The sequence below is a fragment of the Haplochromis burtoni genome, unplaced genomic scaffold (genome assembly GCF_018398535.1).
Source record: "Haplochromis burtoni strain Fernald_Lab_line unplaced genomic scaffold, NCSU_Asbu1 Contig_191, whole genome shotgun sequence".
In the NCBI taxonomy this organism is placed as follows: Eukaryota; Metazoa; Chordata; class Actinopteri; order Cichliformes; family Cichlidae; genus Haplochromis; species Haplochromis burtoni.
The window spans coordinates 736121-758397 of NW_024582552.1; the positions used below are offsets into that span (position 1 = coordinate 736121).

At 42.5% G+C, this 22277-nt stretch overlaps 1 protein-coding gene across 4 annotated transcripts in view; it reads right to left on the minus strand.

The window, feature by feature from the left end:
• Positions 1-76: 76 nt before the first annotated feature.
• Positions 77-22277, minus strand: part of lrba (LPS responsive beige-like anchor protein) — a 173092-nt gene continuing 150891 nt past the window's right edge. For 2 of the 4 annotated variants that reach the window (XM_014337700.2, XM_014337701.2), the window contains 9 exons: positions 17222-17311; positions 15028-15220; positions 13654-13719; positions 11775-11930; positions 9763-9930; positions 6022-6123; positions 5449-5645; positions 2543-2694; positions 77-1384 (listed from right to left, as the gene is read on the minus strand). In XM_014337700.2, coding sequence (XP_014193186.1) covers positions 1294-1384; positions 2543-2694; positions 5449-5645; positions 6022-6123; positions 9763-9930; positions 11775-11930; positions 13654-13719; positions 15028-15220; positions 17222-17311 — 1215 coding nt within the window. In that variant the 3' untranslated portion in view covers positions 77-1293. The remainder of the gene's footprint in view (positions 1385-2542; positions 2695-5448; positions 5646-6021; positions 6124-9762; positions 9931-11774; positions 11931-13653; positions 13720-15027; positions 15221-17221; positions 17312-22277) is intronic. The other 2 variants (XM_042225997.1, XM_005935051.2) reach the window with 2 other exon arrangements.

Genomic DNA, 22277 nt, shown 5'->3' on the forward strand with positions numbered 1-22277 from the left:
TGTTTTTGTGTTGGATGTGTGGGTTACCACTAGGGGGGGCTCAGTCACACCTTATAAAAGATACACCAAAGGACAATTCAGGTTATAAAATTCCATTTTATTGTCAGAACTCATCACACAAAAACACTCCAAACTGATTGGAAGAAAAAGATAAAAGTAGCTCCCGTGTTGCTGGAGATTCAAACCATTTTAGAAATGCAACTTTAAGGAAAGGAATGCTTCCTGAAAATCAAAGATATAAGAGGACGACTGTCTAAAGATCAAAAGAATGTGTGTGATTAGCATTTAAGTATTGAATCACATCGATCAATCATTCTGTGATGAAAAGAGAGGGAAAAAATGGAAATGGTAAGTCCCTCCCCCTTGCTGCTGCAGCTTTCACTGCTCATCTCACTGCTTTGGAGACTAGACTCAAAGTGGACTCTGTGCTGAGGTGGTATGAGCTGAATCCTCAGCTCTTGATTTTAGCAGGGGGGGAAATAAAACAAGATTCACTGCTTACTCAGTCATAAAGGATATAAATCTTAAAAGGAGCTGAAAGCAGATTTTAACATTACAGAGTAAGTTTTATGTTTTTGATGTTCAAAGTATTAAATAACGCAAAGAGGTTGCACTGATGTTTTATGAGTAGTGAGCCATGCACACAAACGTAATCTCTTAGCAAGTACGGAGGTACAGAGGGAGTAAAAATTTTAAATATGGAGGACTACATTTAAACATTTTATATATAGTTATTTATATAAATGTATATTCCCTCTTCAATATCTTCCTGTGCTTCATCTACTCAAACACTTTATATCTATGTGCTGTGTTGCCAAAACAGGAAAAGCATGTTAAAATGAATGACAGCTTCATATTTATTCACCACATACACGCCTACAGAAAAAAAAAAATCATTCACCCTAAAGTACACAAATATTTGGATTTTTACGTCACAGAGAAATGATTCTCACCAACTTCCCACAAATCCCTCGTTTCTTATTTTGAGAAGAAAATAGACTCTTACAGCTAAAAATAGATTTGTTTTTAACCGTAAAGTAACGTAACCCCCACCCTAAGACTGGTATGAAAATTTTCTATCTGATCTACAAAATATAGCAATGCCCTTTTTAAAAATAGTTTGATTCTTTTGCAATAACAGGACATGTTGGGTTTTTTCCTTCTTTCGTTACATTCAGGATATCAGGATATAGACAGAATAGTGCTTTTGATAAGAGTTCACACTTGCAACAGTTTGGATTTCCCCCGCCCTCCCCTCAACTCTTGTCAGTCAAGTCGCTGCTCATTTCACCCTCAGTATCTGGTCTGGTACTCGTGATGCCACCTGTTGAAGTCGTTGTAGAAGAGGACGATGCTTCCCGACGCCATGCCGGTTATGATGCACCTGAGGAATGTTAGGAGGGAACATCATGAGGCCGTGAAGGTGAGCTTAATGGTTTGCCTGCTCTCTTGAAGTGGAGGAAATTTTAATTTTGTAAGTTTGCTCACTTCCAAAAACACAGTTTCTAACTTTTTTAATTTTCATGGAGAGAAACAGAAAATCAACCAAAAATCTAGAAAGAGACGTTACACAAAAGTTATACATCATATTGAGTGAAATAAGTATTTGATCCTCTACAAACTAACCAGAACTCTGGTTCCTACAAATTACAATCAAGCCATCAATTACACATACTCCTGACTTTAACTAGTTTTGTGTATGAAGCACACCTGTCCACAGAATCAATTTCTTCCATTAAAACCTCTCCACCACCGTGGGTGAGACCAAAGAGCTGTCAAAGGACGTCAGGAGCAAGATTGCAGACCTGCACAAGGCTACGTGGGCTACAAGACGCTTGGTGAGTAGGGGACAACTACTGGTGCGATTATTTGAAAACGGAAGAAATATGAAAACTCATGTGGAGTACAGCCCGAAGAACACCATCCTCACAGTTCAGCACAGAGGTGGACCCATAATGCTTTGGGGCTTAACAACTACTTCACTGTACTAAGGGACGACTGGATGGGGCCATGTACCATAAAATGTTTTAATCTCCTTCCCTCAGCCAGAACACTTCATGATGGGTTGTGAATGGGTCGTCCAGCATGACAATGCTAAACATATCGCTAAGACAACCAAGGAGTGGCTAAAGAAGAAACACATCAGGGTCATGGAGTAGTCAGCCGATTTTCAGACTTCAGTCCTTTAGAAAATCTCTGGAAGGAGTTGAAACTTTGAGCTGCTAAGCAGCAACAAAGAAACCCCCAAGAGACGTGTGACCAACCACAAGAAACATCCTACTGCTGTGACTGCCACCAAGAGGTTCTCCACTAAGTGAGTCATGTTTTGCTTGGAGATCAAATAGTTATTTTACTCAATGACATGCAAATCAATTTATAACTCTTATGCGTCTTATGCGATGTGTCTTTTCTAAAGTGTTGGTTAGTATTCTGTCTCTCTCCATTAAAACTAGAGACTGTTCGTTATTGTCCAAGTGAGCAAACTTCAAATAAATATAGCCACTGTTGTACATATGCATGATCTTTTGTTTGAGCGCGTTACCTTTGGTCATGTGACATGGCCATGGAGCGGATTCCTGCGTCACAGCCCGGATAGGTGAACAGCTGTTTGAGGTTGTGGACCTGCCAAACAGATACTACGCCTCCATCGCCGCCTGTCAGCAGGTATTGGCCATCACGGCTGAGGAGCACAGCCTGTGAAAGACGATCAGAGAACTTCCTTCTTAACTCTTTGCTTCCATCATGCAAAATCAATTATTTACCAGCGTCATCTGTTAAGTGTCCCACAAAGGTCAAACTCAAAGGTTTTCAACTTGGTAGCGTGTGCATAAATTGCCTCTGAATAAGCCGCTGATCTGGGGGCAGTTTGTCTCTACCGTCAAAGCAAAGCTCGTACCGCGAGGTCGAGCGATCCGACAAAAAATCTCAGGTCAGCGCCGCCATCCTGAGGGGTTTTTCTGCACACAGACCTCGACCCGCAACAAAGATGGCTCCCCACAGCGAGGCCCGGAGATTTACTCGTCTCATCTGCTTTTCCTGCAAACTGTAGCGGCCGAACGGGTCCCGCGGGATTCACATGTACACAAATCAAGTCGTGTGCTGGAGTCTATTAAGAGCGCAGCGCATAGTGGAAGCTGAAACTGAACGAGTCGGGAGCATCAATCAGCAAGTAACCGTAGCCGATGAAATGACGAGGCAGAATGTTAAGTTCTAAAAGCAGCAAATGACACTAATTTAGAGCTTTTTGTCCTCTGCGGTTTTTGTGACATGCTTTGCGGCGATTCAGCGGGAGACGCTTCAATCAGCAGCCGCATGTGTGTTGAATTGGGCTCGCATTAAACGGAAAACTGAAACCTAAACTTGAAGTTGGAACGAGTCATTTTCAGGAACTTGATTCGGTAAGGAAAACATAAATAACCCTTCAAGACCTGCAGCCTAATTAAGCAAAAATGTTTTGTATGTAAAGAGAGAGGGGGGGGGAAAGCTTATTTCTCATTCAGGCACAAACTTGGATGTGAAGGCGCTCCCACACACAGATACACAAAGCGTTGCGCATTGATGCCCTGGATTCTCAGCTGGCCTTGAGAATCAATCCAAACTAATTGTCACGTTAGATCATCGTCATCGTGGCGCACGAGCGAGCGCAGCTCCGGGTTGATTTGTGTGCTGTGGGTCTGCTTTGTGTCCACAGCAATTGTCTTGTGTGTCAACATTCGGAGTTAATCTGACAGCGGCGATAAAGACGAGCGCTCATTTCAGTCTGAGCCATCAACCAAACCACCACCAACACAATAACAGGTACAATGAGATGGAAGAGAGCAAAGTGCTCGGCGCAGTTTAGCCAAGTTGCCTAAAAGTTTGTGACCACAAGCAACATAATAACGTTCAACAGAGCAGCAGTAAAAGTAAAACTATTTATCAGTTCTTATGCTGTATTAATGCACTTGTGTATCTACTAATGGAGTCCATGACCTTACTGGAGCCCAGCAGGAGGCAGGGGAGCTGGCAGACATGTCAGCCTAGCCAGGTAGGAGGCTGCAGACAGACATTATAAATCAGTCCTTTGCCACTGGGCGGCCAAACAAGATGGCCGATGGCTCTGTGGGGGCTAAGATGGCTACCCGGGCTCGGATGACTAAAAAATGACTCCAGCAGAAACACATGCACTTTTAATGCCCATATTTCCTACTTCTTTCAAGGAACAGTGGGTGGATTCTGGGGCTGGAGAAGGTAAAAAGTTTAATTTATGGTGCCGTTAATCCCCCTGTTACACGGACGCAGGCAGCGAAAGAACTGCTGGAATGGTTACACTGCCTGAGTTATACTAGTACTTAAAAGAATGTAATCCATTCAGTATGGCTCCTGTCACCCGATTCTGCTATTAGACTAGGATGCCGACTGTTAGCCTGTCATCTAACCTCTGACTCCAGACCCCTATAAATTCACAGTGCATACACTCTCTCTCACAGTCTTCCTCTCCGTTTCTGAGTGTGTACTGCAGGCCAGGACAAACACTTATTTATACTGGAGCCATACTGTGCAGAGGCTCCAAGGGCTGAGAAGATTGATTCTGGTATGTACCAGAGTGTACAAAATACTGTTGGAGTCTCAGACCAGGAGGGTGAAGCAGAGAGGGTGAGGCAGGCGGAAGGGAGGGAGTTGAGACTCTTACAGCCTCACTCCAAGATATTAGGATTCTCCTAATGCCATCTGACACGACTGGAATTTACAGCAGCAGAGGAGAGCCGACAAGGCCGCCAGTAGCTTGAACTGTTCCCAAGTTTCATCTTCAGAAAGAAACCAAAAAACTGTGAAGCTCAAAAACTGTCTGAAGGACGCTGTTAGTTTCTCTTAAAGACACAAAGATCCAGCATTAGTTTCACAGGGATTGTAATGCACTCCGTCAGTATTTGAGTATATTTGTGGCTTTGTGTGGGAGCAGGGCTGGTTGGCAGGTTAGGAGCCTGGGCACAAGAGCTTTCTTAATAGGAAACAGGCACGCGGCGGCCTGTCAGAGCTAGCTTACATTTCCCAGGCCAAACCGGACACATCGGGTCGGGAAACTAAAGGCAGTAGTCGCTATCTTATGTCACCCGAGCCACGAGGGAGGAAATGTGGGAAATGGGGAATGTGTCGTCCCGCGCTGCAGGGTAGTTAATGGTGTTGGTGTCCAGAGCTGACCACTCCTCTGGAATGTTTTCCGCCAGCGTCGCCAACGCAATTTGACCTGACAACAGAGCTCCGGATCAAAAGAGGCCTTTCCTCTGGTGTAATGCGGGTGAAAAGGAAAGAACAGATGTGAGGCTGTAAGTTTGTCCCGAGGCACAGCGACCTTTACCTCGCTCGCATCTAAAACCAAGACCGAGCTTTTAATCAGGGAGAGGACTTTCTATGCTGATGCAGTGCAGACGCACACGTGCAGGCGCATGTGTGTGATCGTGTCCTCACCTTGACGCCATCTTCCACTTCCATGTGCCTCAGCAGTTTGCCGTTGACACTGAAGAGGCAAAACTGTCCCTTGTCATAATAGATAACGCAGTGTCCCTCGGCGGAGGACTGGATGAGGCGAGGCCGGAGGCAGCGCTCTGGTCCCTCCAGGGTCCGCAGCAGGTCCCCATTCATGGAATGGATCAGACAAGGACCCTCTATACACAGATGAGACGAGAGGTTAGAACAAATTAATCCGCAGCTTGATTTAAGCATAAATGACTTTTTAAAGTTTGTTTTTAGCTTATTCTTTTAATCTTCGGTGCAGCTGTACACCTATAGTAGAAATACTTATATCTTCTCTTTTCCGTCAGTTATTTAGAAAAAAATGACCTTCATATCTTGTTTATATAATTGCGTCTGTGCATCATCTCTGAAAAAACATCTGCTCATACACAGCTCACATAGTCTGCAGGTGTTCCTAATATAGTGGCCACCGAGATTTGTCCTTTGTCTGCTCCTGTGCCTTGTTAGTTTTAAATAGCAAGCAGCACAAGTGTAGCCTTACATTTTTACAGGGACAAACAGTCTCACCTTTGCAGCCGCTGATGACGAGACCCAACTCAGCACACACACTTGCACAAGTCACCTCGCAGTCGTGGCCTGTAAGGATGGCCCTCGGTGTGGTAAAGTCTGCTGGCAAAACACAAACAAAGCGGAGACAATCCTGGTATTACCATATGCAGTACTGCTTTATGGCCACTAGAAGGAGGTAAAGAAAAAATTTAAATTGTCCTTGATTGGTTTAGTCTTCTAACTGCAGTCACAGCTGAAGCTACAAAAATTCACTCCAAACTATTAAAAAAATGTATTTTTTAAAAAAGAGGCGGGCTTTCAAAAATAACCAAAAATAAAATTGCTAATTTCATCATCCTGGAGGGTGTTTTACATGTTATTTTATACGGATGCGCTGGGACTTGTTGCACAGTCTTTAAGCCTGCTTCTCCCCTCATTCACTCTCCCTTTCAAGCACTTGTCACCAAGGGCCTCCTCTTATGTTTAAAACCTTCTCCCCCTCGCTGCCTTCACTCGATCCAGATGTTTCTGCATTTGACAGAGAGAATGAGAGCCAGAAGGAAAAAAAGAGTGCGTTATGAAGTTTGTGTGATTTTGTTTTGGTTTGAGCTGTCAGGGTGAGCGACAAAACAAAATCGGCTGTTACTTCTCCATCTGTCTTCTGTCTGTAAGCACACGCATTGGCAATAAATACGCTCATACGCACAGTTGCATCTTTGGACTGCATTTTTAAATATCGAGAGGTGGTCTTCCGCAACCTCAGCTCAAAAAGACAAGGACACTCACACACGCTTGAATTCCTAATAAAACTTTTCCAAAACTGTGCGCGCCAAAGCAATCGAGTATCAATTTAGCAACACAGAAAAGTGTAAGACAACATACCCATGTAGTAAATTATACTGAACATGCCTATTATTCACTTTTACTTTTAGTTATCAAATGCAATGTCATTTAAGACCTTTCCTTTGAAAAGTTGTTGCACACTGTAAGAAATTAATTGGAAACAACTACAACTAAAACTGAATGAATATAGGAGTTAATGTTAAAATGATATTTTGATCCAACTACAAGGTCACTTTGGAGGCTGTAGCTTAAGACAAAATATTCTTTGTTGTCCCAGAAGATTTGTCTTCATATTTGACAAAAATAATTAAATTGTTTTCTAAGCTACAAACGAAAATGAGGAAAAAACATTTTAGCAAACTGACACAAAAACACAAACTGAAATGTAAAAGTAACTGAAATGAAACTTTTCACTTTAAAAACTGACAAAAATACAAGTAAATAAAAAAAACACAGGCCAAATGTGTCAGTACATTAAACACGAGAAGGTGTTAGTGTGTGTGTTTGAGACATCTACATACGCTGTGGGCCAAGTGCTTGTATTGTAATACCAAATCTGAACTTCTTGATTGTGCCCCTGAGTAACAACCCTATATTCAAACTATTAAAAGATTACAAATAAATTAAAATAAACAATTATTCTAAAAAAAACAACTCCGTTTCTGTTGAGATAACTGTTTTTGACTCCATTTTATTCTATTTTGTTTCTTATTTTAACTTGGTTTTGTATTGTCATGAACTATATTTTAATTTTTGTATAATTTGGTTTTATTTTATTGTATTTATTCATTTGATTCACAATGAAATAAAATAAAGACCAATTATAAAAGCAGAAAACTAAACCCATTAGTAAAGAAAGTTCAGCTGCATGCCGACACTGTGTTTGATTGATTAAGTTAGTGTGTTGTGTGTATAAATGAATGTAGACCAGGAAAAATAACTGGGGAAGCATTCAAAGCACTTAAAATGAAAAGCTGAAAGCCAGATTTGGCACAAATTACATAATACAAATATATAAACCAAATTAAACCACACTGCATTTGGATACTAGTCGGATTTACACATGAGCCACGTGATCAACAGCTAAGAGTTTTTTAGAAGTAGGGACAGCTGGTTTTGCATTTATTGGCTCTATTGCATCTCTTAGGGAGTAACAGTTCACGCCCAGAATATGAAATGTTGAAATGTTATGCGTCTTCAAGCAGTCTGTGTTTGTCTCATTAGATTCCTCGGAAAGATGGAATAAAGGGATGAGTATTCTTCCTCCTTCTATATCAATCATGGCACTGTAGAGGTTTTAAGGGTGGACGCACCCCCTTAGCTTGTCGTCCCCTCAGATTATGCACCTCAATACTTGGAGGAGCAAAAGCTATCTACCGCAGTGATCACAGTCTCATGATCCCTCACTTCAATAAGATTTAATATCTCTTTTCATATGTTTGTTTAAAATGAGGTGGATAAAATGCCAGTTCATGAAGTCTAATTAAAAATAATTTATGATGTAATTATTATACTGGCAGCTTCTTTGTTTCTTTGTGTTCAGTGTTTAAAAAGAAATAAATTTTTGGGCCTTAGGAGTGGCAGAAGTGAACCTACGTACATTTATTCTCTCATATGGTGCGTTCAAAACAAGAGGAAAAAACAGAAATACTGTAGTTACTGAGTAAATACCACACTCAGATGATTCCTGTTAGGTGCCCAGCAGATGGCGATAGCGTCTGTAAAATCTTTGCTGTGCACAACATGTGGCTGCAGCAGGAACAAAGTGGGGATAGGTCATTGTGTGCATGTGCATATCAGCCATTCAGATGTATTTGTGTCAAGCTTATGAAGTGAGTGGGATGCCCACAGAACATTATGCATGCAAAGGAGTGTGTGTGTGTGTGCAGGCTTTAGCTTTAACATGTGTCTGTGGGAGAGGAATAAAGAAAGGTCTGCTGTCTGCATGCATTTTGTTAGTACATGTATGTGTGCATGCGTGCGTGTGTGTGCAGCAGAAGTTCATGTCTGGGAGAGCTTTCTGCGGTCTGGGGCAATGGAGCATCACATTGTGGTGGTGATGGGATGAGATGACGACTGCTTTGTCTGTTCCTCTAGCTTCAGCTTGGTAACCAGGAGTTTAGACTGACACACAAGCACTTGCAAGGACATGTACAGCACATGCATGGAAACATATTCATATATTTGTTATTTGTAGAAAATGTGCAGCTAAAGCAGTATTTTAAACCACTGGTTATCCACTAAATATGTTTAAAAAAAATCTTGTGTATGGATGTGTTAGATGACCATCATCTGCACGATCATAAACCAATATGGCTTATTAACCAAATCGCAATTTGTCATAAATTTCATCCCACTTGTAATGGATCACTTATCAACATGTCCGCCAATCTAAGCTGACCAAATTAGCACCGAGGGGGCTAAGGACCGAGCAATGTGTGCGCCGTGCTTTGATCATGGCTAATGCCATATGTTATGGTAACGTAAGGGAGGCCCATGACATTTTTCACTTTTATCGACTAACGTGACCTCGTGGCCCTCGGATGGTGGTGAACTTTCATGCGCTGCCCGACGACCCCCAACATCACATTTAACGTCTCTAAGTGGCCCTCACTTTCACTCACATTAAAGACAGATTCTCACACACACTACACACCATATCTGGCTTCACAGAAATACACACGCACGCACGCACGCAATCTCAGACACATTATCGAAAGCTGTTCCTGGTGCGACAGGGCTGCGAAATCCAATCTGTATGCAGGAGGCCTAGCCTGGTCAGACGAAACTAGTTGTTACTTTACAGAGGGAGGCCGTAAATCACACAGTCACATCTGTCTGCGAGAGAGAGAGCTCGGTGAAGAGCTGTGTGCGTGTGTGTGTGTGTGTGTGCACGCTCTCAGAAGGTGCACTTACTGCCTGGGCTCTCTCCAATGCTGCTATGCTTTCCGTTCCAGTACCACAGCAGCAGGGTGGCATCTCGCGAGCCCGACAGGACGTAGCAGTCGCCTCCGATGTACGACTCTGAGCGTGCCAGACACGTCACCACATCCCGATGTCCAAACACTATCTGGGTCAGTTTGCCTGCAAAAAGCGCACAAATTTTCAGGGATGTTCTTAGTAAATCAAAATGCGTTCTTCTGTAAACATCAGAGGAATGAACTACTTAAAAATAGATTAAAACATCTCAACAATAAAGGGAGATAGGGTTTTTTTGCATTGCAGTAGTCCTTTTGAACTTCCCACCATGCGTTTGTTGATCATCTGTCTGCTCAGTTAGTTGATCCACACAAGATCAGACTTCTACTAATTCCCAGACAAGAATAAATATTTGCTTCAGCTTTGTGTGTGCGCCTGTGCACATCCAGGGTGCTCTGTGTGTATATATAAAGAGGCTAATTGCTGTCAGATTCCCAGACCACAGCCCCACTGTCTAGCTGTCTAATACTCATTACGCTCCTCATAGTGTGACCTCTGCAGTCAAACAGTGGGTAGTTTGCAGCACATGACATTTCTGTCTGGGTGTCAGAATCACTACCCGCGGGATAATTAAGTTGTATCTTGCTGAAAACGACGAGGATTATTATGAAACTTTCAAAGAAGAACAGAGACATCAAAGATGTAAAATGTTTGACATTTTTATAAACGCTGAAAATAAGTAATGACGGGCGCTGCAATAATGGCTACCACGCACCTCATATTAAACTCTCACTCTCATGCTCACACGCATGTGTGCACACCGACAAATTAAACTCGGTGTGTGTGTGTGTCACTGTTTGAGGCTACGGGTTTTGTGGATGTGTACCAATCAATTCTTGTAATTGATAAAATCCCTCAGTTCTTTAACCTGGGGGATTTAGGGACCTCGGTGGCAGCTGTTGAGCGTGTGCGATTAAACTGTGTTCACGTTCCAGTCGCACACCCCGGTGGCAGTCGCACAATAGAGCTATCTCTGTGCTCCCATCCCTCCTTCCCTCCCTCCTCCATCAAAAGACACAGAGGGCCTGGCCTGTAGAAATTGAATCGCAAGCCAGTTGTATAGATGTGTGTAGAGTACTGAATGAGGCTGAGGGTGTGGGGGGGAGCATTGAGGAGCGGGGTACAGAGATGAAGCTTCAGACAGTTTCATTTAGGACCCCTGACCTGATGGCATTTGTGTGTGCATGAGAGCGAGTGTATTGGATGTGTGTATGCAAGTAGCATTCAGGCTTTAGGTGGAAAAACAGTAAGTTAACCAGCAAAGCAGAAGCAAAAAAAACAATCAAAATCGCACTGAATCAAAGAAACCTAAAAAAAAAAAGACATTTTTGTGCTGTATAATGCATTTTAGTGGTAAAAAAGGCTTTGACACTGCTGACGACACACAAAGTTTGAACTTGTGCAAAAGAATTAAAAAGGAAATGAAAAGAGCCCCACTGTGGCAAGAAGGAGTCTAAATGTATAGCAACCAAACGTAGGACACTTGCCACAACTACATGAAAGCAGATCACTGGGTCAGTGGCAAAATACATGCATGCCGTTTTATTTATTAGGCAATACTTGGATTCTAACAACTAATAGTAGTATTTCTATTGTGTTACATAACCTAATAGTTTTGAGGAAAACCACTAGTATTGAATTCATTGGTCTTTTCCGGACCACTAGTATGCCCAACCTGAGGATGGTGCTAGAGGAAAGCCAAAGGAGTGTTATTCATTTTAAATTTCAATTTCATATGGCTTAATTTGTATCTAAATATGCTGTGAGCTTCCATACTGCCAAAAATATATATACACAAGAAGCTTAGTTAAAGCAAAAACATTACAGTGAGGATCTGATGTCAAAAAACAGCAAATGTGTGAAAGTCTTGGAGAGATTACAGGTATTTTAGTTTAGATACATTCACATTAGGCCAGTTGGATATTTGGTCTATTGTGGTGAAACGATACCTGTGTCAGTGGAGTAGACCCGGAAGCTCTTGTCCCAGAAACCACATAGAAGGATGAAGCGGTTCTCAGCCGTGATAACAAAACACTGCGAGCTGATCTGAATGCTCTGATCTAGCAGATCTGTGATCTGCCGACGGTGAAGACCCACGTTACTGGCTGGAAGGAGACGAGAGGAGATAAAAATAAACGGAGCAAAATAAAGATGTTTACATGTTGAAAATGCACAGATGTCCAGAGAAGTATGAAACCTGGAGCGTGATCCGAGAAACCCTTTACTGTTTTATATCAACTACTTTCAAAGAGCTCACACTTCAGCGCACCTCCACTAAGGTTTCAGCGCTGGGGTGCAAAGAAGATTTGTGAGGGAAAACATAAAACATCCTAGGGGTTAAGTTTATAGGGACTTCACATTTTCTATGAGAGTCTAAGAGGCTGAGTAATATAGAGCGTGCAGTCTTCACAAAATATGTACCCCACTCAAGTACGAACAGACCCAGAAAATTCATCTTGGCTGTGTAATTAAGCCGAGTTGGTTAGAAGCAAATTTACCGACATTCTCATTTCCACGAGAGGCGTCTTTTTTCTTCTCTAGAAATATGTTCGGTGTGAAGGGTTTCTTATTTGATGGGGTCAAAAGCAATGGAGAACAGGTGTCAGAGAAGACTGTCTAGAGTGGAAATTGAGAAAGTCCAGTATATCTGCTATGAATAATATTTCAACCGATTTTTAACATTCCCCAAAGCCACAGATGGCTCCACGCTCATCCTCAATTTACTGTGTTTAGCTCAGGCTCCTCCTGGAATGCAAACAGTGTAAATATATTACTGACATGAAAAATCCCAGCTACCTCCCCTAAAACACACACGCACACTCCCAGCAACACCAAAATTCATTATTTAGCACATTATTTATTCTTTAGTGTTAGAAATGAGATATACAGTAAACACTTTGGAGGATAAATATACTCCAAAACCTGTGCATTCAGTGACAAATCACACATCTGCTGAAGCACAGAACAGCAACACGCACTGAATGTGTAAATACTGATGCACAGATAAGATTTCTTTTATTCTGCCTCTACAGAGGGAGCATTGAAGCAGAGAAATACAGCACAGTGCGTGCAGATAAAGATGAATATCTGGGGTTCAACCCTGGTTATTTTCAGTAGTCTTTGGAAGGGGAAAAGAAAAAAAAAAAAAAAAAAAAGAGTGTGAATATGGTCTGATGAGACTCAGAGAGACCACAACACCCAGAGAGAAAAAACAGCCCCCCTCGCAGATGTGTATGAGATTGCAGGAGGCTGCAGGAAAGTAACAGAGCTGGGAGCAGATAGAGGTGGCTCGTCTCTCCCTGCTCTCTGCCAGCGCATCCCATACATCACTGCAGCTCGGCACTCTTCTCCTGCTCATCAACAAGTCGTGAAGGATGAGAGGCGCCCATATTGTCCTGACAGCCGTCCGCCGTGCATTCTCAATCACACATTATTACCACATTCATATTCATTTCCATTGACACGCGTCCTTTCCCTCCGCTCAAATTAAACCAAAGAGGATGCAGAAAGGGAGGGAGGAAAGGGGACGATGGAGAGGGAGAAAGAGGGGGAGTTGATGATGAAATGCCGGCCTAGGCCACAGCTCATTGCATTCCAATTTGCATGCAAATGGTTTAGTGTGAGAGCAGGGCCTATATCATCACGAGTGAACTAGGGCAGAGGCTGAGAAACAACTCTAATCTACTGTCCAGGGACACAGCCCAACAGACTGCCATGAGTCACCAAGCAGCGCGATTTAGGCACAAATCCACACAAAACCCCATTTCATGCCCACACGAAGCCAACTCCCGTGTGTGGATTCTCTACCGGTCGTAAAGGACAGCGTACCTATTAGAGGGTCAATTTCCACAGGAAGTTGGTACTGCTGGTCCTGCACCGTTGAGCCCTGATGACCTGACAGAAGAAGAAGACAGAGTGGATTAATATTGCAATTGTCTGGCCTTGCGGAGTAGGTGCTGGGTTTGAGGTCATTATAACACGCTGAAAACTATAACCATAAAGTCAGAGGCTCAAGAGTCGCTCCACAAATTAGACATCAGTGCTGTCAAAAAGCTATCGAGGCCATTCGGAGCACAAAGTATTACAAAACAAATTAATTATCCTGACAAAGTCAACTATAACATATTCACAGCAAGTGATATTTAGTCTAATTAACTCATTTTAAACTGGATTAAGTCGTCATGCATATACCCATTATGTTTAGAAAACTTAGATTGTAGAGTGAGGTAACAATTTTACCCTTTTACCACAAGTTTAGCAAGTAATCTCTCACGATAGAGCTTTTTATGTATTGTTTTAGTGATTTCAATTATGTTTAGCTGATATAATCATTCATTTACTTTTAACCTGTGTATTTTTTGGGCAGTTTATCCTTTACATTTAGTTAAACTTTTTCAGGTTCACTCTATCCATTAATTAATTGTAATAGTTTAGCTAATTTATTCACCAATAACCTGATTTTGATTTTTTTTTTTTTAAGATTCACATGTAATTATCAGTATGAGTATTGTACACTTGTGTCACATCGGCTCTGAAATTAAAAAATAAAAGTAAAAAATGAAATGTGATACGAAAGTGTGCACTGCTTTCAACACACTCATAATTTGTCATTTTATTTCATGCGTTTATTCTGAGATTTTAAAAGCAGTTTTGGCAACTTTGCTCTGCACATCATTTATTAAACAGACTCCAGTGGGTCCTTACAATTAATCCACTATTTCCAAGCAGGAAAAATTGCCCAATATGTCCAGCCTGTGGTATGCATGGATGATGTCTAATTTCAGGGAAATCTGATCAGTGTTCATCCTCGTAAACTTAGATATCAAATTTAACATTTCTTCTAGGGCAGGATGGACGTTGAGTAAATAAGGTTTTGTGTAGTAAGCGGCTGATGTATGGAGGTGGACGTGGGACCTAATGCTGGCTGCTACATGTGTCACATTTGATACTGCTATCTAGTAGACACAGTCAACTGTCTCCCAAATCAACGTCCATCCTACAGAGACGAGGCAGGTTGATCTTCTGATAAATTAGAAGCTAACGTATGGAGGAGAAATGAACAGAAGCAGCATGAAAATAATTATGTGAAAGCAAACTCAGTTCAATAACAAGGATCGTTTCTGTCTGCCTGAGATTTTATTTTTAGTCATCGCTTCAGGTCATTCGTTTCAATGCACATGTTCGTGGCTTCAAGTCTCTCACCTGTCAGGCCCTGCCACTTGTTGACCGCAAAGAGGCGGTTGGCGGTGACAGTGATGATGGCAGGTGACGTCAGACCTGCCTGGGTGTTGGCCGCTACGTGTGTCACAGGAGAGTTGGATGGGAACTTCAGTACCATGATAACATCCTGCTGCATCTGCTCCGTAAACATCAGAGGCGTCTGCAGGAGAAGATACTGTTCAGGGCCCCGGGACAGACGACGCGATGAAGGGGAGAGACGGGGAAATAGCCGAGGTGTGGCGCAACGGACGAAGAGCGAAACGCAAAGATGAAGGAAGCAGTTGGTGAAAACGGGGAGGAAAACAAAAACACAGGGAGACGGAGGAAAGAGAAGGCCAGAGAGAATGTTAGGAGGCTTGAGGAGGATAGTGGTAAGCAGCAGCTAAGCAGCACAAAAAAGCTAGCAAAGAGTTCAGAAGAAGGCAAGAGTCTGCATTTGAAACAACGCTACAGTAAATGAGGAGAGAATCTCAGAACAACATTTAAGTTTTAACAGAGAAACTGAAGCAACCGAAACAAATGTCTGTTGATTAATATTTCCCCTTCAGTGTGCACAGTAATGATATTATACATCACATATTAGACATTTTATAGAAGAAGGCAAAGACGCCATAGATTTCACAGGCTGACTACAGTCTGATGTCCAGTTTGTATTTGTGTTCTAAACTTTTCTTTTAAATGAGGAAGACTGAGCAGATGTAAAAGAAGAATTATTGTAAGAAAACACCAGATTATTAAAAAAAGAAAAGATCCTTGTGCATGTCGGCAGGGTAGAGAAGGATTCTTAAGTAAACTGCTATACTGTAAATGCAGTGTGTATATATATGCACGCACTGCTCAGGTTGTTGTTGTTTTTTGTTTGTTTGGCTTCATTAAAAGCCCCCAAAATATGTTGAATTTACAGTAATAATAAAAAGAATATCCTTGCAAACAAGTAACTAATTTTAAAAACTTGTACTATCAGCTGACTAACAGACTATACAAAGACAGAAAATGACAGTAACTTGCTAGGTTGCACTAGATTTATTCTTGTAAAAGCTGAGCAAACGGCAGGAGAGACCATCTCTAAAACAGTCATAACAAAAAAGTAATTTCATTGACCTATCAGACTGTTTCCTCTGCTTAGACAGGCTCTACAGCCATTTATAGAGTGTTTGTACTAAGCAGCTCTAACAGAAAGCTATTTTCCTCCTTGTGTGTAAAGAAGAGGAACATCAGTGTTTAACATCAAGAACAGACCTGAGTAAATCCGGTGTGTCTGACAGCTAACCAGAAGCACTGACAGTATCATTACCACCAGCATGGGCAGATGCCGACACTCTGACAACACGCTCGCACGAAAGAGGATGGAGAGAAAGTAGAGAGCAAGATCCGTAAAAAGCAAAGAGAACAGCGTGTTCTGGAGCAATATGGAGCTGCGGGGAGGGAATTAAAGTGTTTGAAAAATGGTGCCTGAATATTATGTTTGAAAACTATGGTGCGGCGGTGTAAAAATAAAAACATTACACAGGAATTCACCCGTACAGTCGGGCGCTGGATTCAAAGCAATCGTCTGCGTTCGTGTCTGTGTGCACGCGCACGCTGGGTGGTGGTCTACAGCCAGCTGTCAGCACCACAGGGACACCGCGCTAATAGGGACTCGTGGGGCCTCGGTCCATCACAGGCAGGCATGCTGACTAAACTCCTTGGCCCTTAAAGGGCCGTCACATCAAAACTTCCATTTGTTGTTCTCTTTCGCTGATCATCTTTTTTTTTTCTTCAGCTCAGGTGGAAAATCTGGCTCAGACCCAGGTTTCCAGCACGAAGCTGTGCTTTTCTCCAGAAATCTCTTTCTAAACGCACATGCACACAAATGTTTGTGATCTCTCCCTTTCACACACACCTCACTAATGATGAGTGAGGGGATGCTTTCAAAACCAAGGCTATTTTCCCACAGTGGTAGATGGAGAAAGCGGACACAAGGTAAAGGAAACATGAAAAGAGGAAAATTAAACAGAACAGTTCGGGGGGCAGAAAGGTTTTTGCCGAGTGCTGACCAGAAATCAAAGACAAGAACTGGACAGGTAGAAGAACTGATGATCAGCTGTTTTCTGACCCACCATAGCTTAACCTGGAGAATTAAAAGATACTGGAGTATATGCATTCATTTTTGAGATGATTGTCAGTGTCTACTCACCACTTGCATGGCCGAGCTTCGGGGCGGGTGTGGCTCGATTAGCAACTGGCAGGGGGTTTGTCCGAAACTCCTAATCTGAGACTCCACAGCCTGAGTGGGGAGGAATAAAAACACAGAAATAAAGAGAGATGTTAGAGGTTTTCCTCTCACTCAAACTATTCTTTGATAATTGTGTCCTGCGATCTATTTCAATGAAACAATAACGGCTCAGTTTCTAAGTGAAAAATGGTTATATTCCACTCCGCTGTGTGTGAAGGTCATATTATTATCTGATAAATGCTACAACAATCTAAGATTAATGTCTAAAAGAAAACAAAACAAAGAGGAACACAAAAGCCCATAGAGCTAGGGAAAAATGCGTGCACTTGTGCTCAAGCACACATGGACACGGTCTACATATAAACACACTTTTTCACAGTCTGACACTCACTCTCTCTCGCACACACATTTACACACAAACACCAATTTCTCCTCCGCAACCACACAGAATCAGAGGAGGGCTGGGCAGGCGGGCTTGTAGGCTTGGTTAGGTGGTGTTAATGAAGAGGTATAGGACCATAAATGTCACAGCAGACGCCGGCTGAGCAGCCTCTGGACATCATCACACAGGTCACTGTCAGGCCAGCTAGCACGAAGTGGGAACACGCCCACAGCACGGTATGGACAGATGAGGCTACGCTAAAGTGCTGCAACACATTTGCCCACGATACCGTTCTGTAGGTTGAAAAAAGCCAAACATTTTAATTATTGTTACATTTATTAGCCTTGTTATTAACCAAATTATTGCTTAAATGTATAATAATGTCCCCTCCCCAAGAGTTATCGCCACAGACGTTTACTGAACAACAAGGAGAAAACCTGGGGAAATTTCAGAAAATGGAACCAGCAAATGCTGCTTCATGCACGACTATAGGAAGATGGTTAAAACTGTAGATGGCGCATTTGTGTTAATTAATCTTATTAAGGGTCGCAAGTGCCTCATTTAGGAAACATTTTGAAAAGCAATCACAGCCAGATAACACACGCAAGCATTCAAAATTTGCATGTGCACAAAATCCTCTTAAAAAACAGAAAATGATGCAATTCAGTCTCAGCAGAAATGTATATAACAATAAGAAGCAGACAATAGTAAGCAAAAGCAGTCCTGTGAGACAAACTCGGTGTGATGGATAGTTTGTAACAGGGACAGGAAGAGGGAAAATGACCAACACAAAATTGTGACAGACCCGTCAGTATGTTGGTGTGCTCTGTGACTGGCTGTGTAGGAGTGACAGCTTGTGTGTGTAGGCTGAGACGTTTGAGTCGACTTGGCGCAGCCTGAGAATGAGCTCATGGTTGAGGCCTGCGTATGGTATTTCCATGAGAAAAAAACCCCCAAAAAAAGTTGGGAAATGAGTCTGCTCATACCCATTGTCTGAAACTAACCAGAAACCAGAGAGGCAAGTAGTGATTGTAACTGTCTATTACAAGGTTTCATCAGCCTCTTTAAGACCAAGAATCCAGCAACAAAAGCTCTACATCATGTTATTTTTATGTGAACACTGGTCTTTATACTTTTGTGCACTTTTAAGAAGCAATAAAATCTCAGGTTTCCTTCTTTTTTAGTCTACTTTTATACATTTACATCTGAATAAGAAGAAATTTACTCCAAAGCCTCTGAATAAGATGGTAATAATCCAGCGCTAGCTCATAAAATCCTTCGGCACAAACGCATGAGCAGTACTTCTTTTGGGAGGCTAATTAAAATAGAAAAGAATTCATGTCTTTATTCATAAATTGCACGACAATGGTTGTGCTTGTTCATGAGACTGGAAGGGACAGTGTCCGTGTTAGAACAAGTGTCTGCGGTTTTGTGTTCAGGCCACAAGTGCATTTTCTACATGTGTGCAAGCATGCCAGATGTAAAAGGCGATGCTCCTGTTATGCAGTGATGTGTGATGTGCATTTATTAGCACTGGTCTGTAAGACTGGATTTAAAAGGTCCGTCACAGTAAACTGATCAACACTGTGTAACACTATCATGACATTTCCCACCTCATCCACAGTTAGCCTCTTGGTGGGAGGACATGTGACATAACCGCATTATTCAAGGTCAAAATGCTGCCCATCTCTTTGACTACACAGGAAAGCATTTTGCGTAAGCTCAAAGCCACTCAACCTATCTTCATTAAGTGCGTATTTGACATTTATGAGGCTGTGGAAGGCTGGAAAGTGGCTGAGTCTAGGTCAGCATGTCCTATCCTGTATGCCAATGCAATGCTCAGGTGATTATATGAGGGGCCTTCCACAAGGCCAATCTCTTTTGGGAGCATTGGCCCATGTCTGATGAAGGTTTTCTGTATTCTATACATTTAAATGGCCGAGACGCCCTCGGCTCAGATGTCTCAGCCTGTCCTTTGATTTACTCAGTCGCTTGACAAGATAGATCTCCATGTAAAACATGCTGCTTTATGCAAATCAACCCACTCCTCCAAGGGAAAGAAAAAAAAGACCAATAGTTTTGTATTTCTCACAAGCAGGAAACTGGACAGATTGTATCATTGGTTTTAAACGACCACCTTAAAATACTGAGACAACTCTATGCAGAGGAGGTCACATTGTCCAGTGAAAATAAACCAGCAGGTTTTATGCTTAGTGAGTGACTTTGGCTTACTGTCGAAGCAGGTTGACTCACGTGGGCATATATTTCCAGTCTTCTGCCGAATTACGCAAACGGCAAACAACTCAAGCGGGGCTCTGTGTTTTGTCGCTCGTGTGAGAGGTGGTGGGATTTTCCATAATCACATGCGAAAGAGGGGAAGCCCTGTACAACGATGAGAAGGCTACACAGGGCGCGTTTCTCTTTATACACCGAGAGGCAACACAGATGTGCATGCAAGCCATCTATGTGCACACGCGCACACACAGATGAAATTTGGGGTGGGAGAGGGGAAGCAGGAGGTAGTGCAGGAAGTAATCATGGTTTTGAAAAACACAGCACTGGTCTCCACAGCACTCACTAATCTGTGCTGAGATATTCCAAACTTTCTCCCGGAACAGAAAAGCACACATAAACACACAACCGTGTGCATTTATGCTGATGAGCACACATAAATATACAAAGGTATACACATACCAATGAATGAATGTATACATATGCATGCATATGTAGAAACACATCAAGGTATGAGCCACACAAATCTTGTACGCGTGTATTTGTGTGTGGGCTACAGGGAGAGTTAGCCTCTGTGAAGCAGCATGGCAGGAATACAGAAATCAGCAAAGCAAAAATACAGAACCCTCCAGCCCGGTCTACTGCATTTTCCCACCTAAATATACACACACAAAAACGTACATGCACACACATCTGTGAACCGCCCCCCTGACACTGAGCAGCCCCGGGGCCTGTCCTAATGCGGGCTTGTCTGGCCGAGACCACAGCTCAGACTGAAACAGTTGTCACTCAGTAATGGCATACTCTAGGGACACTTTCAGACCCCAAACCCTCAGTCCCAAAGCTCCTGCAGCCCTCAGCTCAGCCACCCCCAGCGCCCAGCCATGACGAGCCCCAGGCCTGGAACTGTGTTTCCACCTTCTGCACAGACAGGGCACGTTTCCTTCCGCACAAACACAGTTGAAGGAGAGCCTTGGATTAGCTCACTGGGGTAATGCTTGTTTGGTTTATTTAACTAATTAAAGTGCTCAGGGAGTTTTCTCCCAGCAAACTGCAATCAAAGCATCAGCGAGAGAGCCCGCGAGGACGAAACAACAAGAAACTTTTTTTTCCCCTCCTCAAGGCAGGCTAACTTTAAAGCATTACAGATATGATGACTACTGACTTTTAACATGAGCTTCTGTACTACGCTGCCACTGTAGTCTTTCAAAACATCAATTAATAATTTTAATTAAACTACACCAATATTCATGACTACACCCTGTATTTTCCAGACATTTCACACAAAAGTTTGACCCAGTGCACCAATACAGAACACTTCAAGCTAGAGACAGTTACACTAATTTGTTTAAAGTAAAATGCTAAATGTGGTACCAAAGCCACAGACAAATAAAAACCTCATTCAGAAGCATACAAATCCTAAGTATGCATCCTTAAAGTCAGCAGTCGAAGATGCTTTTTCAATGCCACTCAAATCACAAGCACCTCCCTCTGAGGCCTGTGTGTGTGTATGTTGGTAGATTATCAATCCCATTGTCACTGGAACAGCTTGGCAGAAATAGTGGAGGCACCAGTGATCCAATTTTCTGCTCTGTGTGTGTGTGTGTGTGTGTTAAACAGAAGAATGGGTAATGGGCTGAGAGTGGAAATGACCGGTGAACCCAGATAATGAATCTGCATGTCTGTGTATGTGTGTATGTGTGTGAGAGAGAGAGTGAATAAAGGCCAAAGCACATCTGGATGGGAATTGGGGTGAATGAGGTGATAAATCAAGGATCTACCCCTGGTGCCTGCGATGCTCCAGTCACTGAGCATGAAGGGCAGCAGTACAGTGGAGGCAAAGGGTGTTTGCCTGCTTAGTGTGTTCTGAACTTATCACCATTTATACGTTAGCACCATGGTGAGTCTCTCTTAAAAGTGAAAACGTGGCCTTTTCTTGACTGTTCTGTTCTTGTATTTAGGTAGGGCACGAAACAAACAAACAACGACAAAACTGTGAAGATGATCTGTTTGAACTTTAACTGAGATCCGCCTGCTCATTTTGTTTGCCCTTGTGTTGGAGTTTTCTGTATGGATGTTTCCAGATCTCAGAAGTTGCCTACAAACAGCCACAACAACCAGTAATAAACATGAATAATCACTTAAAAGAAAGCCAACGCCTGGTTACTTTACTCTGGAGAGAAAAGAAATAGAATATGCGCCCCTCTTGGCACTAAAATGCAGATGTCAAAAAGGCTGATGGGAGCAGGGTCAATTGGCCCGCTGCTGGCTAGCTGCCTTTTACAGCAGATTGGTGAAGTTGTCAGGCTTGTTTGGCTGTGGGCAAGCTAGCTGTGTTTTTCTTTTCAACACTGTGTTTTGTCTGGTTGCTTTCGGGCAGGACAGTGTTGCTTGTGTGTGCAG